Below are 22766 nucleotides of genomic sequence, written 5' to 3' on the forward strand. Positions count from 1 at the left end.
AAGCCCGTGTGCCACAACTACTGAGCCCACGCACCACAACTACTGAAGCCTGCACGCCTAGAGCCCGTGCTCCGCAACAAGAGAAGCCACCACAATGAGAAGCCCGTGCACCACAAAGAAGAGTAGCCCCTGCTCGCCACAACTACAGAAAGCCTGCGTGCCGCAACTACAGAAAGCCTGCGTGCAGCAACGAAGACCCAACGCAGCCAGAAAAAAAAAAAAAAAGAGGAGTTGCTAAGTTCTCTGGTTTCTAATCAGCTAAGAGGCAGGAGCCTTAGAGCAAAATTCTTAAAAAGAAAAAAACCCCTCAAAACCTGTTTAGTTGGAAACAGAATTCATTGCAGTTTGGCTAGGCTCATCTTGGTGACCCACTAGATCTGAAGACATAGCTTGAAAAAATAATAGTGTAAAATATCTCACTGATTCTCTTTACTTCTTAAAATGTGGCCTAGAAAAATTAAAACTACGTAAGTGGATATTAAGGCCCTAGATAGTTCCTTTGGACATTCATTAGAAACAATTTTTTATATGTGTAGTTTTCATTTTAGTTGCCCCACAAAGAAAGTAAGGCGAACTTTCCTCTTACTTGTATCTTCCTGTCAAAATATGCAAATGAATTTGAACAAAATATATTTGGCATGTTCAGGTCTTTGCATAAACAACTCAAGCATAAAGTTTTTTCAGATTTTTTGCTTATTTCTCAGGAAGCCCCTGTATTGCTACCTTTTCTCAGCCCTTCTCCTTTTTCCTTTGTCTGTAGAGCGAGAGACCCTCCCTGACAGGCAATGATGCGGAAATGCCACCAGAGCCTTTCATGTTTCATTTTCATGAACTGGGTACCAGTATTTGGGGCTGGCCAGTTTGTTCCCCTGGGACCTCTAACCCATTTGGAAGTGGATGTGCCATTTTGACAGGACAGTTGTGCCCTTTGGTGTCACCATGACCACCAAACTCCTCGCCCCGTGTCCTTTCTGTCTCCTGGCTCTGCCTCCTAGGAGGCTTTCTGCCATTCTTGCTCAGACCCAGTGAACTGTGTGGCCCTTTTCTAGCCGGTCCAAGCAGGTTTTCTCTTAGCACAGCCCAGTGAGCTGCCCAGTATTTACTTTCCCAGTTCCGTTTATCATGACGACTTCCCACAGAGACACAGAAACTGAGTTAACCGCCCCGCCAGCCAGCGGCACTTCCTGTCCTGGGTGCTGCCCAAGGAAATAATAAAGCAATTATTTCTTACTTGAAGTTGTGCATCTTGAAGGACGGGTGAGAGAGAAAAGGACATTTATTCATGCAGTTATGTTCCAGGCCCCGTTACAGGTGATTTGCAGATGGAAATATCATTTGATATTCACCTTAGACCTACAAGGTCGCTTTCTTTCATTCTTATTTTGACTTATAGGAAGTGGCAGAGTTGTCTTACACCTCAGGGCCTCTGCTTAGGGTGGTCTAGGTTTTGTCCCGCAGAAAACTCGTCTCCAAGAGGCAAATTGGGGCTGAGTGAAATTCAGCTCCTGCTCTATTCGCTAAGCCTTGGGCCCTGCTTGTGCCGTATTGGCCTGGAGGAAGGGATGTCTTCCCAAGTCACACAAAGACACACTGCAGGCTAGAAGTGCCCAGGTCTGGCCCAAAGCCCCACTCCATCCCTCTCAAAGTTCCTGAGAAGAGGGATGTTGCCTGCTCTTCCCCATGAGCCCTGTAGACAGGGACCCAGCCACAGCGTCTGGAGGACAGGCCCTTGGTCAAGCTGGCTCCTCCTCCTTCCTCTGTTCACGCCATTCTTGGGATGACAGATGCCTTGTTCGTCTTGTAGACTCCCAGTTGAAAAGTCATCACGTCTATTATAGGGAAGCCTGATCCATTCCACTGCTCACTGCAAACCTAATCAAGCCTCTTTGGTCCCACCCTACAACATCCTCTTACCACCTACTGCTATGGCACTCTGTAAGAGTCAATTTCTTTTTGGTCAATATACATTCATGGTAAAAAATTCAAACATAAAGGAGGATCCAGGGAAAAGTGAGTTTCCTTCATACACTCAATCCCAAGTTTCTCAGACTCCTTCCCCAGAAATAACCACTGTTACTAGTTTTTTTCTTCTTCCAGAGATATTTTATGCATAAACAAACATATATATATATATATATATATATATATATATATATATATCAGTAACTCTCCCCCCTCACTTTAAAACCTAAATAATAGCATATTACACACATATTGTCCAGTACCTTGCTCCTTCCTCCCATTAATAATAGAGATTAGATAGTCTTTATATCTGTGCATTTAGATCCACCTCATTAAAAAAAAAAATCTCACGGTGTCTGTACACTTAGATCTATCTAATTTTCTTAATCTCATGGTATAGCTGTATCACAGTGGTTCTCAGTCTAGGGTGACTCTGTACCCCCTCCTCCTCCAGCCAGGAGACAACTTTGGTTATTAAAACTGGGGGTGGTTACAAACATCCAATATGCGTAGAGGTCAGGAATGTTGCTAAATATCCTATAATACACAGAACAGTCCCCCACAGCAAAGAATTATCTGTCCTAAAATGCCAATAGTGCTGAGATCGAGAAATTTTGCTGTATAATAACTCAGTTAACCAGATCCCCTATTGATAGGCACTTAGGTGGTTTCTAATATTTTGATATATAGACAGTGCTGCAATGACAATGGTATAAATTGGAGTTCTCAGTAGCAGATGATATAATCTATTTTAGTTTAAGCAGAAAGGGATTATAAGGTGGTGACTAACTTTTTGAGAAGGTTAAGAGTCAAGTTTGGATGCTTCCCAGCCAGTAATAGATACCAGGCTGAGGGTCCAACAACACCACAGAAAATTTCTAGTGGAAATTCCAGTGCTGTTGCCTCATGCCATTGGCATTAGTGATACTAAGGATGTTATAACCTGCACAAGAGCTACCCCTGAAGGACCAAAGGCTTGGGCTGCTATGCTGGCCGGAACAGCTGAATGTACCAAAAATGACTGCCGCCTCCAATCCTGCGTGATGCATCTGCTGGACAAAATTGGGCTGGAGATGATCAAGAGACAGGCGTGGAACTCAGGAGCGTCACGGCTGGACCTACACATCAGGGAGCTGAAGGTACGATGTGGATGAGATTGTCCACAGCCCAATTTTTACCTTGGAGTCTTTGCTAGGGGTCTGAGAATAGCAACGGGGGGGTCACAGATTTGGACAGGAAAAGAGTACATTTAAATTTTTACTAACCTCCAATTGACATTTAGCATTTTTCTCAATAGGCTGTCTATAGGCAACAAACCACAGCAGTGTCTGGGTCTTTGACACCAACAGAAATCTCAGAAATTTTCATATCACATTGCAGCTGTTGCAGGTATCTTAAAACATTTTTTACATTCTGTTCTACTTCAAAATTCAGATATTATGCTATCAGGTCTGTATATTTGATCACGAAGCTATTTTTAAGAAATATTTTGATAACTCTGTTTTCATTTAATCGGTTTCCTTTGTATTCTTACAATGTTTGTTTTATGCATTTAAAAATATTCTAAGAAGGGGTCCACAGAATTCACTAGACTCTGGCACAAAAAGAGGTTAAGAACATCTGATCTGGAACTAATCACAAACTCAACTGCCTCCAAGGGCCAGGTAGAGGCCTGAAAACCAGGACCTGCTTTGGTTTCTTACGTTTGAAGGGAAGAAATATTTTCCCTTGCTTTTAATTCCACTCTAAGAACAACTACGTTAAACACCTGATATAAATGGCAATTGACTCTGGGTTCCATGTCAGGAATACTAGGAAGTAATGGAGACTCTGGTCAGTTGCAAGCACGTGCCCCAGCAGCTTCTTGTCCCAGCTGACCCTTGCCCTGTGGGAAAGTGGGCCCTGGATGGCCAGAGCCTCCAGTTTTCAAGAAAAGCCAGAAGTTTGGACTTTTCTCTATTTTTAGTGTTGGCAAATGGTTAAAAAAATTAAAAACAACATGTAGGCTACAGACAACTTGTCTGCGGGCTGAGTTTCACACCAGGCTGCAGTTGGGGATTTTGAGTCTCAAGGAAGAAGCAAAGGAGGCTGAACACAGAACTCTGGAGAGCACTGCTATCTGCAGGGCGAGCAGAGGAGGAGAAGGCAGGGAAGGAGCTAAATGGACAGTGGGAAAGGGGGGAGGGCCCGGAGCAGGGATGCCAAGCTAGGAGACTTTTAAGGAGGAGTGAGAGGCCCCTGTGTTTCGTGAGTCAGGAGAGGTTCACTGAGAGAGATAAGCCTGGAGAAACAGTCACTTGAGGTAGCCTTTCAGAAGTCACAGTCTGAGCCTATTACTCCCTGCCACGCTGCTGCATGAGTGCCCTTCCCCACCCACGCCTTTGACTTTGCCATTCCGTCTGCCTGTTACACCATATCCTCTGCTGCTTGGTGAAATCCTACTTATCCTGTAAGGCCTGGCTTCAATGTCACCACTTCTTTTTCCTCTTCTGTGGTTGTCTACCTGATGGATGACTTGCTCTCCCAGAAGAGTTTCCACAGTCCTTGATTCCATGTTACAGCACTTACCACATTTGATTCAAATACACTTTGGGGTTTGTGGGTCTCACCCACACCTTGCCCACTGGCTATAAGGTCTTGTGGCTCAGGGACTGGATTTTTTTATCCTCTTCTCTCTAGGTCTGCCCCAGGCTTGGTACATATTATGCAGTGCTCAAGCGATGTTTGCTGAAGCACAGGGGTTAAGAGCAGGAACTCTGAGCCAGGCTGCCTGGGTTGGGAACCTGGCTTTGCCACTTTCTGTGTAGCCCTGGGCACAGCTTTTCACTTTTCCATGCCTTTTTGTTCATCTGTAAAATGTAATCCTCATGTCAACATTTTATTGTGAAGAATAAGATTAAACAAGCTATACTTACAGCACTCAGAACACTGCCTGATACTTAGTAAGCCTTATCAAAGTGTTATGTTATTATAAATACGTTATGTATAAATATTATTATTATATGTTAGCTTTATTATTAAATTGCTTCATCTATTTTGTACACTAATTCATCCTCAGTACCCTGGACAGTCCCTGGAACACTGTAGGTACTTAATAAATATTTGTAGAATCAATGAATGAATGAGTGATGGACTTCCCTCTGTTTGCCCTCACTCCAGTGTCACATTGCCCTCCCAGTGGGGGTGGGGTGGGTGACAGGGTGTTCAAGGGCCATTAGGGCCTAAGTCAGGAATTCAGTAGAAGTTTGTGGGCATAGCCCACAATTATTTCTCTAGGAAAACGTGTCTAACCTACAAAGGAAGTTCTGGAACCCACGTCAAAGGTAAGTTGGGAAGGAAAATCTGCATGGCACATGTACCAGGAATAACCTCCTTTGTCTTGTTTTATTCGATACTTTCATATTTCCTTCTCTAGGCATGGCTGAGTAGAGTGCAAGTTGCAAGTTAATTTGAATTTCACTTTTTGTCCTTGCTCTTATAGGGAGTGAAAAGGCTTCAGAACACTTCAAAGTGTTTGCATAACCAACATAAGGAGTGTTTTGCAGCCACACAGACCTGGATTCAAATCAGGACCCCTGACCCTTAGCTGTTCTATAATCATGGATTGCACTCAGCCTGAGTCTCATTTTTCTTACCTGTAAAATGGAGATAGCTTTGGGCTTCCCTGGTGGCGCAGTGGTTAAGAATCCGCCTGCCAATGCAGGGAACACGGGTTCGAGCCCTGGTCTGGGAAGATCCCACATGCCGCGGAGCAACTAAGCCCATGAGCCACAACTACTGAGCCTGCGCGTCTGGAGCCTGTGCTCCGCAACGGGAGAGGCCCCGACAGTGAGAGGCCTGCGCACCGCGATGAAGAGTGGCCCCCGCTCGCCGCAACTGGAGAAAGCCCTCACACAGAAACGAAGACCCAACACAGCCGAAAATAAGTAAATAAATTAAAAAAAAAAAAAGGAAAAAACTCAACTATATGCTATTAAAAAAAAAAAGGCATTTATTTAAAAAAAAATGGAGATAGCTTTACTTTCTTCATAAGACTGTAATGGGAAAGCAATTAACTGTGCATTTTGAAACCACTTCAGCTCTATACAAATATCAGTTATTATTGGATCTCCACATTGGTTCCTCGGTAGGGTTTCAGGAAAATAAAGAGTAGCCCTTTATCAGTAAAAAGGCTGGGAAATCCCTGATCTAATCTCAGTGCTCTTTGAGATCCGGAGGGTTTGGGCTTTCCCGTCCAAGAGCTAGTCAAGCCAAGCTACTCACGGGCCAAGCCGTGAGCGTGTGGGTGGGCGATCAGTGCTTGACCAGACTAGGACCCAAGGGTCCGGGCTAAACTCCATGCTTTCTTTCATGGCAAACGTCACAATCTACAAACCCTGGTAAGGACTTCAGGAGACGCAAGCCTGAAAGACGATGAGTGAATACCTAGACGCAGGGAGAGGGTCGGTGGGTGTTGTCGGTGGAGAAACACTAGAGCCAGAGAGGGAGGCTGGCGCCAGAGGGAGGATGCGTTTGATGCAGTGTAAGGGGAATGGAGCGCAGGAGCTCTCCATCCTGAGTGAAAGTGAGGCCCAGTGAAAGGGGCCAGCCTGAGGAATTTCGGTTCCCGCCCCTCGACTCCCGGCTTTGACTACAGTTCCGCCCGCAACCGCCCAGGGCCCCTCGCCCCGCCCCCAGAGGATAATCGGGCCGTACCATTATGCCATCATAGGGGTGGGGGTGAATCGTGGGCTTAGTCCTGCAAAGCAAATCTAACTTCTTTGTAAGAAAAACAGAGGATTACATATATTATTTGCAAGGTTCTTAGTTAATACGCTTCCTTTCTGCCTGCTAGGGTCCTCTATACTCCCTGAAGAGTGGCAGGAGTCGGCCATGATTCCCCCTTTCCTTTCCGCAGTTGGTGCGTTCCCCCGGCATGCGTAGGCGGGGAGGCGTACATAAACCTCGACGCAGGAGGCGGGGCTGCTCAGTCCTCGAGGCGTCGGTGCTGTGGTGTTGGAATCTTGTTGATTGTCGGCCTGTGCGCGCGTGCGCGGACATGGCCTCAAACGGTATGTAAGGGCGCGAGGCGGCGGTGGCGTGCCGGTCCCGGGCCTCGTTTCCTCCCAGTCGGGCTTTTGTTTTTCGGTGAGACCTGGGCGGCGATCGCGTGTAGGGTCTTCTCGCACCACTGGCGGGAAGCAGCGGAGAGGGGTGGAAGGGGGAGGCCGATGTCGCCATCTTGTTTCGCTCCTCTGGCGCCTGGCGCGGGGCGGGAGGCCTTCCCTTCGCAGCCCCTTTCCTTGAGATGAGGGTTGGGAGGGACTCTTCTTGGTGATTGGAAACGTGAGGCACGGATGGAAATGCTCAGTCCCTGTAGCCTTTTCTCCTCCTCGTCCCCAGCCTCGCGCTCGGGCCCGCTTTGTCGCAGTGCTGCATCCGGGCACTCGGAGCGCGCACGCGCTCTGCTGGCCCCTCCCCCCTTTCTGGCGGCGCGAACCCCCCCTCCCGCCTCGTGTCGGTCCTGCTTTTTGTCGCGAGACCCTTCGCTGGAGGCTCCGCGGCGCGCGTCCGGTTTGGGCCTCGCCCCCGGGGTCCCTCGGGAAGGGGCGGAACCGCCTCGTTCCCGCCTCGCTTGCCACGCGGGCGGGGGCGGAGGCTTGGGCGCGCTTAACGGCTGGGGGTGGTCCAACGGACTTGGGGACCCGGCCCGAGGCTTTTCCCGCCTAAATTTCCTCTCTCGGAGGTGGGAACTGAAAGGAACGGCCACCCGAGGCCACACCTTCTCCCGGTCCTTTTGCCCTTTTCTGCGGGAGGAAGCGACTCGTTTCCTGTACCGGGGAGACGAGTGGATCTGGCCAGTGCGTCTAACATGTGGCATTTTAAAAGCGCTTTCGCTTCCTTCGGTTCACCGAGTCTCCCCACAGCCCCGAGGCAGGCAAGGGAGATAAGAAAACGCACTCGTGGGGAGCCACAGGGCTGGGGACTTGAGTACCAGTCGACTTGCCTCCCGAGGCGACCGCTCTTTGATGGTGATCTCCGTCGTTTGGGATCAAAGAGCGCTTTTCTCTTGGTTAGCTAGCTAGCTTTGCATTAAAAGCCTCCGTTTCCAGTCTCCAAGACTGGGCAAAGGGTGAAGAGCGGCCTCTTTGGAGACGTTCTTGTTTTTCGGATTGAGAAAGTGGAGGCTACGTTCCGAACAGTTCTGCCTCTGGCTTGAATTAAAACCTGTTCTGCTGAAGCAGCTGTGTGACTTTAGCTTGACTCTTGGTGATGTCTTCGTCTTCGAGCGAGTGTGAGAAGGAAATGTGTATATTTGTGCAGTTCCTGACATCGATTGAAGTTGCAGAAAATTATAGCTGTTCACCAAGACTCTTGCTTTTTCCAGTACTTCAGGCTTCTTGGTCTCTGTAGAAATTCGCTATTTCTTTGCTTTTCTTTATTGTAAGAAAACTTGACTACGGTCTGCCAGATTGCTCCTCTCAACTAGGGTTTCATGTGGGAATTTATGCCTCGTTGACTTTCCTCTCCGGGGGCCCCAAAGCTAGCTTGAGTTAAGACTTTTCGCTCTAGTCTACTCTTAGGGATGGTTGAAGGTAATATAATCGTGTTTTTGTTTTTCAGACTATACCCAACAAGCAACCCAAAGGTGAGTGTCATTTCTGGGCTTCCAGAGTTTGTAAAGGACAAGGGTGGCTAAGGTGTTTTTTTCTGAGAGCATGGTTTGTCTTTTTCTCCAGTTATGGGGCCTACCCAACCCAGCCTGGGCAGGGCTATTCCCAGCAGAGCAATCAGCCCTATGGACAACAGAGTTACAGTGGCTACGGCCAGTCAACGGACGCTTCAGGCTATGGCCAGAGCAGCTATGGTAGTTCTTATGGACAGACCCAGAACAGTGAGTCTCTTTTAGTGGGTCACCCCACCTCTTCCTGCTCTTTCTGAATGTTGCTTTTTTTAAACCTAAGCAGTGCTGAAATGTTTCCTTTAACCAGTCTATGACTCTTAAAGCACTCTAACATTTGAATCCTTTCAAACAAAAATGCTTAATTGGTTTTTAATTCTGATTCCTATTATTTTCTTTGACTTTTTACTTTTCTGTTTATGTTGCACTTTTCCCCATTTCCCCTAAGAATGAAAGTGAAATGGTAGGGTGGGGGTGGGGGTTAGTATTGCCTAAAGGGAGAAAATGACTTCCTTGAAGATGTTTGAAGTCAGACTGCTGTATATCACATGATACACCAGGAGGTGGAATTTGCCCTGAGGTCTTGAAGTGTAAATAATATGGGGTTGTCTTATTTGTACTGCACACATACGGGCAGGTTAAAATGCTGTTAATTGATAGGGGTCTCTTGGGCTGTGATTAATGGTGGTCCTGGAGGCTGGCTTTGGTGTGGGTCGGATGAGATTGGAACTCTGAAGTTGGTAGAAGTTGGAATATTAAGCTTTAAGGTAAAAGAGAAGGGTGATCTCTGACTGTGAGTTGCAAGATTTCCAAGCATTTTCTAAGAGGCTGACTTTTCAAGTATGGGAAGCATTAGGTGGTATATAATGTTTTCTTCAACCCATTCCCTGCCTTTTCTCTTTCGTCATAGTTTTTGTGATTTCCTTTTTCTTTTTCTTGTAGCAGGCTATGGCGCACAGTCAACTCCCCAGGGATATGGCTCAACTGGTGGCTATGGCAGTAGCCAAAGTTCTCAGTCGTCTTACGGGCAGCAGTCCTCATACCCTGGCTATGGCCAGCAGCCAGCTCCTAGCAGCACCTCGGGAAGGTAAGGAGTTGTGGGGAGAGGGGAGAGGACTGAAAGATTAGGGGTGCATGAGTAAGCATGAGGAGTAACGGGGGTGGTCTCTGTTGGGTACAGAGAATGGGATATACTGAAAGTGAAAGAAGGTTTTGGACATGCTGGCATTATGACTCTGCTTTTTCCTTTTCCCTAGTTACGGTAGCAGTTCTCAGAGCAGCGGCTATGGGCAGCCCCAGAGTGGGGGCTATGGCCAGCAGTCTGGCTATGGTGGACAGCCTCAAAGCTATGGACAGCAGCAAAGCTATAATCCCCCTCAGGGCTATGGGCAGCAGAACCAGTACAACAGTAGCAGTGGAGGTGGAGGGGGTGGTGGAGGTGAGATGTTTTCAACTTTTTGTCTCATACTTGCTTTTTGTGAGGAATTGTATCCTGCTTGACCCGTTCCCTAAAAGGGTTCTTAAAAATCCTGCGGTTTTGTTTCCTAGCTTCATTTTAATTTTTATTGTCATTTATCCCTTGGCACAGTTGAACTGCTTTATGCCACCTCGCAGTCTGTTTTGTGTTTTTTAAAGGCATCCTTTCTTTCCTGACAGGTAACTATGGCCAAGATCAGCCCTCCATGAGTAGTAGTGGTGGCGGCGGTTATGGCAATCAGGACCAGAGTGGTGGCGGCGGCTACGGGGGAGGCCAGCAGGACCGTGGGGGCCGTGGCCGGGGCGGTGGCGGTGGTTACAGCCGCAGCAGTGGTGGCTATGAACCCAGAGGTCGTGGAGGTGGCCGTGGAGGCAGAGGCGGCATGGGGTAGGTGTCTTGTGAGCCAGGGAGTAACATCAGTGAGCAGTGTGGAGGGTTGCATGAATCTCCCTTGAAGCCTAGTCCCTTAGTGCATGTTTAGTCTTATTCTAGGGATTTGTGAGGGCTTTGATTTAGGAGCATTGACTGTTTCTTCTTCATACATACATCCCCATTTTATTTTTGTGAGAACTTGGGAGCCTGAACTTCTACCCACACCTCTGTATAGAGATTTGAGTACTGACACCTTTATTTTCGAAGAAAAAGAAACATGGGTGTATATGGATTGGAGTCATTGATATCCTAGGCAAGAAACATGGAAGTAAAGGCTTCTTTCTCTGCAAGGGAAACCGATGATCCCACTCCTGGTAATAGGGAAACTTGTTACTTGTTACTTGTATTCCCATGTGTTCTCTGAGGGAGTTGTAAATGGTTAACCTGACTTGAGCTTCCAGGAATTGGCTACTGTCTCTTTATTCTGTAGTCATTTGAATCCACGAGCACTCATTTGACTGACAGTAATGATTTTGTGTGTGTGACTTGGTTTATGGGGCTATGTGAAGTGTGCAGACCTTTTGGACAAAATACAGTACGCTTGACAGTGGTATCCCACCTATTTGCTCCACTGTCCCCCTTCCTCTGGTTACTTGTCCAACTGGACCTTCTTTCCTCCCCTTCCCGCTGAAGTTGAAGTAAAACCTTAGATTTGATGTTAAAAAATTTGTCAAATCTGTTGGTAAATATAATTTGAAGGACCCTACTCTGTCTCCCTTGAGAGGGGAGGAATGTCAGTGTGTTACTCCTTTTTGGGAAAAAGTAGGTTTTTTAAAGAGTTTGTGTATGGTAAGTATTCAGAGGTGGGTGGGGGCAGTCTCAAAAACCGTACAAAATAAGGAAAACTCTGTTGTGTGCGTGTGTTTAATGCAAAACTTTAAAAAGAAAAACAACTGTTAATGTGACTGTTAACTTGCTCTGCATTTTATGTGCCACAGGTATGAAAGGTGACATTGCAAAATACTCCGCTCTTCTCACAGTGTAGAAGGGGTGACCCCGGGGGTGGGGAGAGATCAAAAACAGCTCAGTAGTTAGGGTAGGGCTTAGCTAAGTTTGTCTCGCTTTAAGGGGAAATTGCCTTTGGTTTTGACTTTTTATGGAACAGGGTTGGGTCTGCTTGCTGCTTTCAAAGCAAAAAACCACAAAAATGTGTTCAGGGCTACCCCAGCCTGGTGTGAAATGTCTTCTGGGTCAATCGGGGGTAGGGTTTTTAAACCAACTACTGGGTTGTCATCCACTCGCGACAAGAGGAAAAAACATCTGCTACATCGGAAGAACGACCAAGGAAAATGGGTCTTTTTTTTTTTTCCAGAGGAAATAGATATAACCTTTTAAAGCAAAATCCTTAAAAATTGTGTCTGAGAAATTGCACACGTGTGTGTGACATGCTCAAAGGTCAGACAAGGGGTGGTCAGGAAGGGGAATGTATTTTAGTAGCCATTTGTATTATCATTTTCCCAAAACACCTACCCATGTTTGGGGAATGTTGAACAAAATCAAAAACCGCCCTTTTGTAGCCGTTGGAAGCTTCATGTCCTTTCTTCTAACTTGTCTTCTCCAGCGGAAGTGACCGTGGTGGCTTCAATAAATTTGGTGGTAAGTGAACAGAGTTTCCAAAATTCCCAACTCCCAGCAATGCTTTGTCTGATTGTTCATTTGCAGATGTCTTAGCGTGTTTTAAGTGTCAAAGGTTTTGGAGTGTCCAGAACCACCTCCAGAAAGGGGTGGGGTAGAATGCCACCTGCTGCCAGATGTGTGCTAACCTGGAGGCAGGCAGGGGTAAGACTCAGCAGGCATCTGGTACCAATTCGGTTTGACCCAGGTTAATAAGAGGTGTTTAAGTAGGCCTCTGACAGGAGTGTTGCCACACCCGGCACTTAGTGAGCACTGTAATGAGAAACTGGAGAGTGTGTGCTGGAACACGTGGGGCCGACTTGGCTTTAGGAGCCTTTTGATCAGTGTGTCTGAGGTTAGTGTGTGTGTGTGTGTGTGTGTGTGTGTGTGTGTGTGTGTGCGTGCGCGCGTGTGCGTGTGTGTATGTATGTGTATGTAACAACCTCCAAATGTTTTAATTCTGGACGAGGGATGTGAACTATTGCCCTGCCCTGAGGATGGTGAAGTTGGTATATATTTATATATTAAATACTGAATGGTGTCAATGCGATTCTACATACACGCATTTAAACTCAATTCAGATGGGCAAATAGAAACTAGCTCTGGGAAGGAAGGTGTGGACTACTTCCAAGAAAGGTTGGGAGTATGTGTGGCTCATGGGAAATAACCAGGTCTTAAACAGCACAAACTGAATTCATGGAAAAATGGCAAATTTGAGAAGTCTCCCAGTAAGCTGGAACTTTTCTGGTTTGGTTAACAAAAGGTTTCTTGATTTGTCTCAACATTTAAAGCCAAAGGCTTGGGTTCATGATTTAGGTGTCATTGAGTGTGGGTACAATATTTATTTATGATGAATTCAGATAAACTTTGGTCAAAGATGGTCTCTGGAAAAAAAATAGAGGCTGCATTATGGAAATAAGATTTCTGGTCTGTTCCCTGGGACATGCTTTAAAAATATAATAGCTGTTATGTATGATTTTTATTTTCATATGGTTTTGGGGGAAACAAACATGGTTTTAAGAATGGTTTCTAAAGATGAAATTAAAAATTGTTCTACAAGGGATAAGTGTCTTTGGTGTTAAAGTTTGGAGAAACGGTATGGATGCATATCACATTGCTGGTGGTGAGCCCATTTCTCTCTGGGGTGAGAGAACAGGGCCAAGCTATGAGTTGGTTTGTTAACTTCAAGGGGTCTCCCTCCTGGCCCTCCCAGTCTGTGCTGAGGACATTTCCCAGCCTGAGCTGGGGGAGGCAGCATTTTCTGAAGTGTGGCGTTGTCCCTGTGGGGACTCAAGTTACATACAGGTCTTAGGAAAAGGGGCCTCTGTCTTCCCCAGACCTGCCTAGGATTTTTCTCTGGGCAGACAACCCAGGACAGGGTTTGGAATGAGGCTGTGAGCACTTACCTGATATTTTGCAAAAGTTTGGATTTGGTGTGAATTTTTTTCCTTGTCTTTCTCAGCCTGTTGACTAACGGCTCCTCTTTCCTTGTTTTTTTGTTTTTTGTTTTTTTTTCATGTCACTTAAGGCCCTCGGGACCAAGGATCACGTCATGACTCTGGTAAGTCCAGAGGTGGCATGAAGGAATGGCTCAAGTGGTGTCAGGACTTTCCCTGGATGTTCTTTGAAACTTAAAGGGATCTGAAGAACTGTGGGGTAGAGAAGAAGGAAAATGTGGGGAAGGGAGTTTAGGTGTAGCTATACTTAACAGTGATTTATAAATGAGCCATGTATCAGAAATACCTGATGTGGTGACTTCCTCTCCCAGCAATTTAGTAGGTCCGGGAGGAGCCCGAGAATTTGCATTTCTAACAAGTTTCAGGAGATGCTGATGCATCTGTGTGTGGACCATAATCCTGAACTGCTGGTTCAGTTAAAGCAGTGGCTTTTAAAAATGGGGATCGTAACCAAATCATTGAACGAAAAAGACACATAAAGGGAAGCACTTAGTGTAATTTTTGTTTTAATTATGTTTGTATACTGGATTTTAGTGTAAGATGGTTTCTTAACTTGGGGGTCTTCAACTGAACGTTGACAAACAACTGGTGTACTTACTGTGTGGTTGGGCAGTTAACTCCTGAGCCCTTGTTTCTTTAGTGAGTATCAACATGTTTCAAAGGGTAGTTGTAAAACTAAATTTAAATTTGTGAAGTGGCTGGCATACTGGTACTCAGATAATAAAATAGAAGGGATGGGGATTTCTTTTGTCTGACCTAAACCAAAGTATATTGCTTGCTTTAGAGTTTTTTTTCTTTGAAAGCAAAATAGCAAGTATTTCTTAAAGTTAGGTTATTAAGAGTCACTGACTTGTTTTACCTTTGCTTGTTTTCTCTCTTCAAATTCATGTTTCTTTCTGCGTTTGACAAGCAGAACAGGATAATTCAGACAACAACACCATCTTCGTGCAAGGCCTGGGCGAGAATGTTACAATTGAGTCTGTAGCTGATTACTTCAAGCAGATTGGTATCATTAAGGTACTTGTGGAGCAGAGTGGGTGCTTTCTATCAGTGCTGCAGGCTTTTGGATTTCACACCTTAGTGAAAAAAAAAGTCTTAATGGTTGCCTGCTTCATTTGTTGAGGAAAGAACATTAGCCTTTGCCATTTTCTAAAGGGAATCACATTTTAACACAAAACAGGCACAATTGATAAAAAAGGGAGTGTCTAAAACTTTTGGATTTGTAGTCTATAATCTTTACTTTCATCTTTTAATATTGAAGTGAGAAACAGTTATAGTTGATGGCTTTAATTCAAGTTACGTGAAAGAGAAAGGTATGGTTATGATAGTGCTGTCTTCTTTAAGACTGATGTTATCTCACGTTGATTTCTTTAGACAAATAAGAAAACAGGACAGCCCATGATTAATCTGTACACAGACAGGGAAACAGGCAAGCTGAAGGGAGAGGCAACAGTATCATTTGATGACCCACCTTCTGCTAAAGCAGCTATTGACTGGTTTGATGGTATGTATGAGGAGGCTGGCAGGGGTGGGGGACAGGGTAACTAGCTTTGGGAAACGGCCTGTGTTTTGAGGATTTCTTTGAGTCTTCCAACACTCCTATTTTGGTGTGGTCTTATTTTTTCTTACGTTTCATGAGATTGTAAACATTTACAAGAAGGCAGAGTCTTCTCTTGATTGTACCAAGTGTGTTTTTGGACCCACAGGTCTTAATAAAAAGTCTCTTTATACCGCCTTTATTTCTTTAGGTAAAGAATTCTCTGGGAATCCCATCAAGGTCTCATTTGCTACTCGGCGAGCAGACTTCAATCGGGGTGGTGGCAATGGTCGTGGAGGCCGAGGGCGAGGAGGTGAGGAGCTACTTCTGCTGGTGTAAGAGGTGATGGGGAGAGAAGGGAGGCAGGGTGGTAAGGGTTTGCGTGGGAGAGAAGGTTAAGTTAACCAAACTTGGAAGCGGAGCAGACCTATTCTTGTGTCTGCACTAGGACCCATGGGCCGTGGAGGCTATGGAGGTGGTGGCAGTGGTGGCGGTGGCCGAGGAGGATTCCCCAGCGGCGGCGGTGGCGGTGGAGGACAGCAGCGAGCAGGGGACTGGAAGTGTCCTAATCCGTGAGTGAAACTTCTTTAATTCTTTTCTCAGCCCTCTTACACGTGTGCCCTTTGGTATTATGGTAGAGCTTGTGTTTTCTGACTAATAGATGTCAAAGCTACACTTTGACAGGCTTGGCCAGGAGTCACCTAGGTGAGGTAGCTCTAGTGAGAAAGGTATTGGACTGGGTTCAATAACCTGCAGTTTTTGTCTGGCTCGCTCCTGAGAAACAAGCCCTTTTGCTTTTCCGAGGCCTCATTTTCCTCACGTAAGGTAACTGGCGTGTTTGTAATTCTAGGTCTTGCCTTACCCCGCCCCCCGGCCCCGACTAATTGTCTTATTTTCCTCAGTACGTGTGAGAACATGAACTTCTCTTGGAGGAATGAATGCAACCAGTGTAAGGCCCCTAAACCAGACGGCCCAGGAGGGGGACCAGGAGGCTCTCATATGGGTAAGGAAGAGGCGGAGCTGGTGGTAAGGAGTTGGGATCAAAAAGGAGGCTAGAGGGGAGGTAGGAGGAATTTGGGGGATGTGATATGGGGATATATCATGTTTCTTTTTTCCTAGGGGGTAACTATGGAGACGATCGTCGTGGTGGCAGAGGAGGCTATGATCGGGGCGGCTACCGAGGCCGAGGCGGGGACCGTGGGGGCTTCCGAGGGGGCCGGGGTGGTGGGGACAGAGGTGGCTTTGGCCCTGGCAAGATGGACTCCAGGTAAGTAAGACTAAATTGAAATGAAAGTAGAACAGTTGAACAGAGGTCATAGGATTGTAAGGTTTTGGGACAGTGGTTTCGTTTTGAGGGTTAGGTTGGAAAGCTGAGACTGTAACCATAGTGGGTAGGGAAGGAGGGAAGGAAGATTATCTGGGGGAGCTAATCTGTAGACTCCCACGTACTCTCTATACCTAGGGAGATATGAGCTATTTCTTGGGGTTGGGTAGCAGGGGCAGATAGGATTTCGGGGGTGGGTTGGGTAGAGAGGTTGGTAACTCAGACCTAATGGATACTCTTTCTTGCAGGGGTGAGCACAGACAGGATCGCAGGGAGAGGCCGTATTAGCCTGGCTCCTGAAGTTCTGGAGCAGCTTTCTTCCTGTACCCAGTGTTACCCTCATTATTTTGTAACCTTCCAACTCCTGATCACCCACGGGTTTTTTGTGTCGGACTATGTAATTGTAACCATATCTCTGGTTCCCATTAAAAACCATCATTTTAGTTAAATTTTCTTCCTCTTCCCCCTCTTCACTCTCCTGGAGTGTTGATGTCCAGGTCAAGAATGTGGGAAGTTTTTCTCTTTCAGATCAACCTGCCTTGTGGGAACTGGAATAATTTGTTTGTTCTCGCTTAGCAGGAACTGGAATAAAGTGTTTGATACTTGTTTCAGGGGAGAAAAGGTCAAGTGTATCCTTGAAAGTAGAGATTAAACTTTGATGTTATGGTAAAAACTAGATGAATGAAAGGGGTAAATGAGAAACATGTGGTGTGTTGGCCCAGAATTGTCCAACCATTTGGAAGTTTTTCTTTTACCATGTTTATTCACATGCTGGTGTTAGTGAGTTTATTATTTATAGTAGTTGTGTTCTTTTTTTAAGGCCTTTTGGCTCTTTTGGCACTTTTCTGAGTGGGGCTCAAACAAATTAGGTTGCTTTGGGGGTGGTATTCAAGCTTGATCATGATTGGAGCATGTAGTTATTAGCCAGTTGGGTGTTTTGCAGGAAGGAGAGTAACTGAGCACCTACTTAATGGCCGGTGTTCCGTGGCCTTGCTCACTTCATGCCCAGTGCATGGGTGATGTGGCTCTCATTTCTCAGGAAATGGTCGACTCCAGGAAGGAGTCCCTGTCTTCTCACTTCTTTTTCATTTCTTGGCATTTTGTTCTGAAATCATTTTTCTGAAAGGGACAGACTCCTATCCCGAACGTTTGTTTGCCTAGGCCTTAAGAGGATGCTAAATTTTAGGGAAAGAGACTTGGGAAGGAGAGGAGATGGTAAAGGGGGGAAGGTTAGCTGGGACAGTAAGGTAGAGGCAGTTCTTTATATTTCAGGGTGACCCCCCCCCCCAATTAGTTTTCCTGAAGGTGGGACTTTGGTAGGTGTCTGTAGCGAGACAGTGGTCTAGCTGGGTTGTGTTTACATCCTGCCTGTACCCAGAGGGCTGAGGTCATTGATAATTTTGAGAAAGGCAAAGGGTGGGGCTGATGAGCTGAAACCTCAGACTAGTGCCCGTCAACCTTACATGCCTTTCCTGGCCCCAAAAATCTCCCCCCCGCCTTTTTTCCAGCTCAAACCGAGTTTAGAAAACTTGCCCATCCCTGCCAAGCAATTGAATTTTAGTTGTACAGAACCGAAAATTATAGCCAACAGCACAGGCTTCTTTGCTGTCAGAAGCACAGCTCGTAGAGTGCCTGGGACCCCTGGTGGGAAGTGCTTTTTCTCTTGGTTTAAAATTGTCAAGTATGCTGTAAGTATTCTCTTCTTAAGAGTTGTTTCATCTTCCAATCTCTGGTGACTTGAGACGGAAGCTGTGGCTTTGTCAAAAGGAATAGCTGCTTTATCCTCCCTACTGTGTGGAGGTGCTCTACCAAGAGTGGGTGGAGAAAGGCTGAACTTCTCCAGGCAGTGCTTTCATTTGGTTTACTGAACTTGGTACATGTGAGAAACCCTCAGAATTAGAGCCAAGGATATGGCAGTGTTTCTCTCCCTGGTGCAGTCAGCTGCCTCTGCTGTTTTTGATCTGCTTTCTTACAGTGATGCTTGGTTTGAATGGCACTATCCATGTCTCTGAGAAGTTTATTGTGTGTGCTTCACCTGGTGGGGTTCTGGTGTTCGGGTTTGGTTGTGGTTCCTTCATCCCTACTGCTAGTGGTGAAGGAGGTTGAAGCTCTGGGTGAGACCCAGTTACTGTCTGGGACTGTTAGTATTTAGTTCTTGTCCTTTAAAGGGCTTCAGTGATGGGCCTTGCTCTTAAGTAAAAGAAAATAGAGTCCCAAGTGTCTAGTGGGTAAATCCAGTTTGGGGTCCTTTTTCCAGGAGAAAAGAATGGATGACGACAGAACTAGGAACAGAGGGAATGTTGTTGGTTCTGGTGCCAGCTTATCCATTGGCGAGAAAATAGGAGTGAGACCTCAAGGGGGTTGGACTTCGGGCCCTCTGCTCTTTGCTGCATTCCCTTGTAAGCACTAGGCCGGTAATAGCCAGTCATATTTCTCTGATGAGGATCTTAGGCTAGTCCTTAGAGATCTAAAGAATACATTATTACTGAATTATGGAAAATGGCCTGCAGTCTGGAAGCACTTAGGCACCTGGCTTTTTTGAATTGGGACAGGCTAACTAGGGAGAAGTGAGGAGGGTAGGTTGTGGTGGGGAAAAGTGTGCTGCGGGTCTGTTTGCTTCCACTGATTTAGTTCTCAGGCTTTTCGCCTTTTCCCCATCACATGCTGGATTTCAGTAACTTGGATATAGGGCTGAGGTTAAGTCATTGCTGGGTCCAGCCCCTATGAGACTCAACACATTAACATCTTTATTTAGGTATGTTGCTTCCCACTTCCGGTCTCCTGTCAGTCTTCCACCAGGGGTTTTGTAACCAGGTCTCACTCCCTCTACTAGTCTGTGAGAGGCTCAGCTCAGTGTGAGGTCCCATCTACAGCCATTCCTCTCCAGTCTTTCCAGAACTCAGACTCCCTTTTCTGCCTTTGGGCCCTCAGTACTTAGCCTCTTTCCTTTCATCTTTAACTTTTTATTTTGAAATAATTCAGTTAGGAGGTTTCCACAAAAATTATCTTGTTCACCTCCCCATGCAGACGGTAATCTTCATGGTGCTGGGTATATTAAGAAACGAGGAAGTAGTGTCAAGTGGATCTTGCCAGCAGGTTTGACTTTTGGGCTTGTAGAAATTGCCCCTCAATCCTATGGTGTTAGCAGTTAGAGCTTTAAGAGACCATTGAATTTAAAATTCCTGAATATTTTTGAGGGAGGAACAGAAGTATGTCAGAGGAGTTTGGGTCTGGGAATAGTGAGTGCTCTGTGGATGGACTGTGCTGTTCAGCTCCTTGGATTGTCTTGGGGTTATAGTGCGAGCATGAAGGGCTCCTTTAACGTGAAGGATAATTGAGAGCCACCAGTGTAGGGACTGGAGACAGGAAGGGAGCTTGGACTACAGGGTCGAAGGTAGGGGATTCCTTGTGTGTAGTGGGGAACTGAGCTTAGGCCATTCCCGGTAGAGAATACCAAGGAGGGTGGGGTTGGGTATGGGAAGAAGAAACCGAAGGGAAGCAGGAGCCAGGCCTTCCAGGTAGCATTCTGCACGCGCGCCTCAGGGTGGCAGTGTTGCACAATTGCGCTGATTCCTTGTAGCTGTTCCATGCAGGATCCTTAGGGCCTCACTGCAGCCTGCTTGGGGTAAGAACCTGTCAGATTTAGCTTGATGGCTGTCCCCCCCGCCCCCCCGCCCCAACCAGAATTTGAGGGGAAGAGGGCCCATCCTGTATACCCTTTCCCTGAGTGAAAAGGCAAATCCCTATGTGAGAAGGCTTCTGCAGACCTGTCACCGTCTGACTGAGGTGGCAGAGCCAGATTCTCTCTGTAGCAGTGTGTCTAAGTTGAATACGTACCTGAATCGCTCGGCAATGGTTAGTGCGTCGGTTCTAACTCAGTGTGTAGGTCCTGGTGGGGTGCTGCGACCTCTGGCGATGTTCTGAAGTTCTGCAGAGACTCCTTTTCTGCTCATTCCCCCCACCATGTCTGGAAAGGGGAACTCAATTTTGTACAAAACTGTCCATGTAGACAGTGTAAGCCAGGAGCTAAGAAAAAGGTCATCACTTGTGGAAGGCTGGGTCCTGCATGTGGGTTTTTGTTCTAATTAGCACAGGCCCATCGAACGTTTGCTGTTGATCGGCTTGTTTTTTTTTTTTTTCCAGTCTTGTGATGCTTAGAGGTTTGGGCAGAAAATGTTGATTGTTCCAGATTGAGGAGCCTAAGCCATTGAGCAGCTAGGAAGGAAAACATCCTGGAGATCACTGTTGACACTAATGTGTGCTCGCTGTGGGCCAGTTGCTGTTAGGTGATGAGCTATGTCCTGTTATCCCTACTTTATAGATGGGATGCTGAGGTACAAACTGGCCTTAAGTCTCATAACTGGTGAGTGGGGTAGAGCAGGGATTTGAATCTGTCCTTTGGCTGCAGAAGTGTGTCCTTAACCAGTATGCTGTGGCTGGTAGAACTCTGAGCCTCCCCCTTCCCCCTCCCCCACCAAATATAAAGGAAAAATAAAGCCTCCAAGAAGTCTTTCAACTTAGGGGAGCTGTTTCTTAGAACCGTGTCTTTTGCCTCAGGCCTGCACTAGTTTTTGTAGCTGGTCTGTTTGAGCATCTGCTGTGCAAGGAAGTGTTATGGCTCCATCTCATGAGAAGCATTAGGTTCCTATGAAGTTAAAAAAAAAAACCTCTGTTAAGACACTAGACATACACAGTGACTGCTATTTTTCACATGCAAGGCACTATACAGAGGTTGAAAAGATGTCTTTTTATGGGGCTCTAATGGGAGAGTCCTGTGTGAAAATAGAACGTGACAATATGGTTTGTTCTACCACGGGGAACCTAGATGAAAGTGCCACTGGAGCCCAGAGGAAGGCCGTCTCTGGGCATGCTAGGACAGGTGGGTTTCAAGGTATCCAGAGTCAGGGGACCAGCGTGCGGTAGGGCAGGGGGTGTAAGTAGTGTTGAGATCTGGTGGTGTGTGAAGAGGAAGGTAGGAGAGGTTGGATGGGGTTATTCAGGGTCAGGCTGGAAGCGGGGCTTAGGTGTCCTAGTGTTAGAAGGGAGTCCATTTCCATCAGTTTTCAATACTCAGGCCCTTGAAGGTGGTTGACTAGAAGCGGGGAGATCAGGAGGCCTGTTGTGGGTAAGGCATGAAGGCATATGCCATTTGGGGGCAGTGAAGTTGAAGGTGTTTGGGTGTAAGTTGGAAGACTGACTAAACCTGGGCCTTACGGAACATGCTGGAGTTTCTTGTTTTCTGGTTAGGCTGCTGCTGTTGCCATATGTCGAGATACAGGGATAGTAAAAGGAAGACAACTTCAGTCTGGGAAATGGTAAGGTCCTTCAGAACATAAGGGAACAAGCACATCTCAGGGATTGAATAAGGCTTGGTTTATAAGATTTAAGAAGACTTGGTAGAAAAGGGCTGAGGGTGAAATGGGGAACATCATTTATTTTATGGGGTAGTTGGCCAAAGAAGATGAGCCCACGGGATCCTGAGTGAGTGGGCTGATTCCCGCTTTTGGGGAAGCTCAGCTTTCCTCCTGGAGTCCTAAATGGCATTAGGAGCAGTCCCATGTCACTGTAGCCTTGACAGTGGTCATTAGCTTAGCTTTTTGGTAGCTTCCTCCTGCAGCAAACAGCTTGGTTTTCTCCTGTTGCTCTGGTGATCCGGTCATCAGAATAGGGAAGTGTTAGACGGTGTGGGGTGGGGGGAGGGGGATAAACACTGCATCTGTCCATTCTTGTGTCTAGGGAGGGTGTTCCAAGTGAAGCCTTCATACAGCTTTTTCATTCTTCGCTGGTCTATCGTTGTGAGTGGCACACTTTGTACCCTCATGCCTGGATCGCCGAGTCTGATGATCTGACTCCTAAGGATAGGATATCTGGCCTCCTTGGGGCCTGCCTGTTGCTTTGCGTCCACCCCCTGCAGGCCAGAAAGAATTTGGGTGCAAAGTGTACTCAGGATGTGGTCCTAGGATCTGGTTCCCTAACAGCCTCTGGAAAGGCTCCCTAAGTGCTGTTTTGTGGAAATAAATACTCCTATTTTCTTTTGTGGGCACAATTTCATCAAGAGAAGGAACAGCTACTAGAACTCATTTCCTGAAGTTGCTTTTGTGGTTGGCACGTTTTCTGGGCAAAGTGTAACCTATAACCCCTCTTGCAGTGGGTGGGAGGGAGCAGAGGGAGCAGTGACGCCTGCTGGTGTCAGTGCCAGAAGGAGCCCTAGGGACACTTGGTGGTTTGTGCTCTTTCCTGTTTAGATGATACTCTTGTTGCTTCCTCTGAAAATTGCTCTCATTTTGCAATTTTTTTTCCTA

General features: G+C 46.5%; 1 protein-coding gene across 3 annotated transcripts; it reads left to right on the forward strand.

Moving 5' to 3' along the window:
* Positions 1–6904: 6904 nt before the first annotated feature.
* FUS (FUS RNA binding protein) lies at positions 6905–17085 on the forward strand. 3 transcript variants are annotated; one of them, XM_082431191.1, is made up of 15 exons: positions 6905–7013; positions 8566–8590; positions 8682–8836; positions 9566–9710; positions 9880–10061; positions 10280–10487; positions 12094–12128; positions 13675–13707; positions 14517–14620; positions 14978–15107; positions 15352–15453; positions 15589–15712; positions 16043–16143; positions 16260–16407; positions 16713–17085. In XM_082431191.1, exons 1-15 carry the CDS (start codon positions 7001–7003, stop codon positions 16750–16752), a joined length of 1545 nt encoding a protein of 514 aa, XP_082287317.1. In that variant the 5' UTR covers positions 6905–7000; the 3' UTR covers positions 16753–17085. The 3 variants fall into 3 exon arrangements, with proteins under 3 accessions (XP_082287317.1, XP_082287318.1, XP_082287319.1); XM_082431192.1 differs by having other exon boundaries at positions 9569–9710; XM_082431193.1 differs by lacking the exons at positions 10280–10487; positions 12094–12128.
* The last annotated feature ends 5681 nt before the right edge of the window (positions 17086–22766 follow it).

Source organism: Balaenoptera physalus (assembly GCF_965194825.1).
Source record: "Balaenoptera physalus genome assembly, chromosome: 16".
NCBI lineage: Eukaryota > Metazoa > Chordata > Mammalia > Artiodactyla > Balaenopteridae > Balaenoptera > Balaenoptera physalus.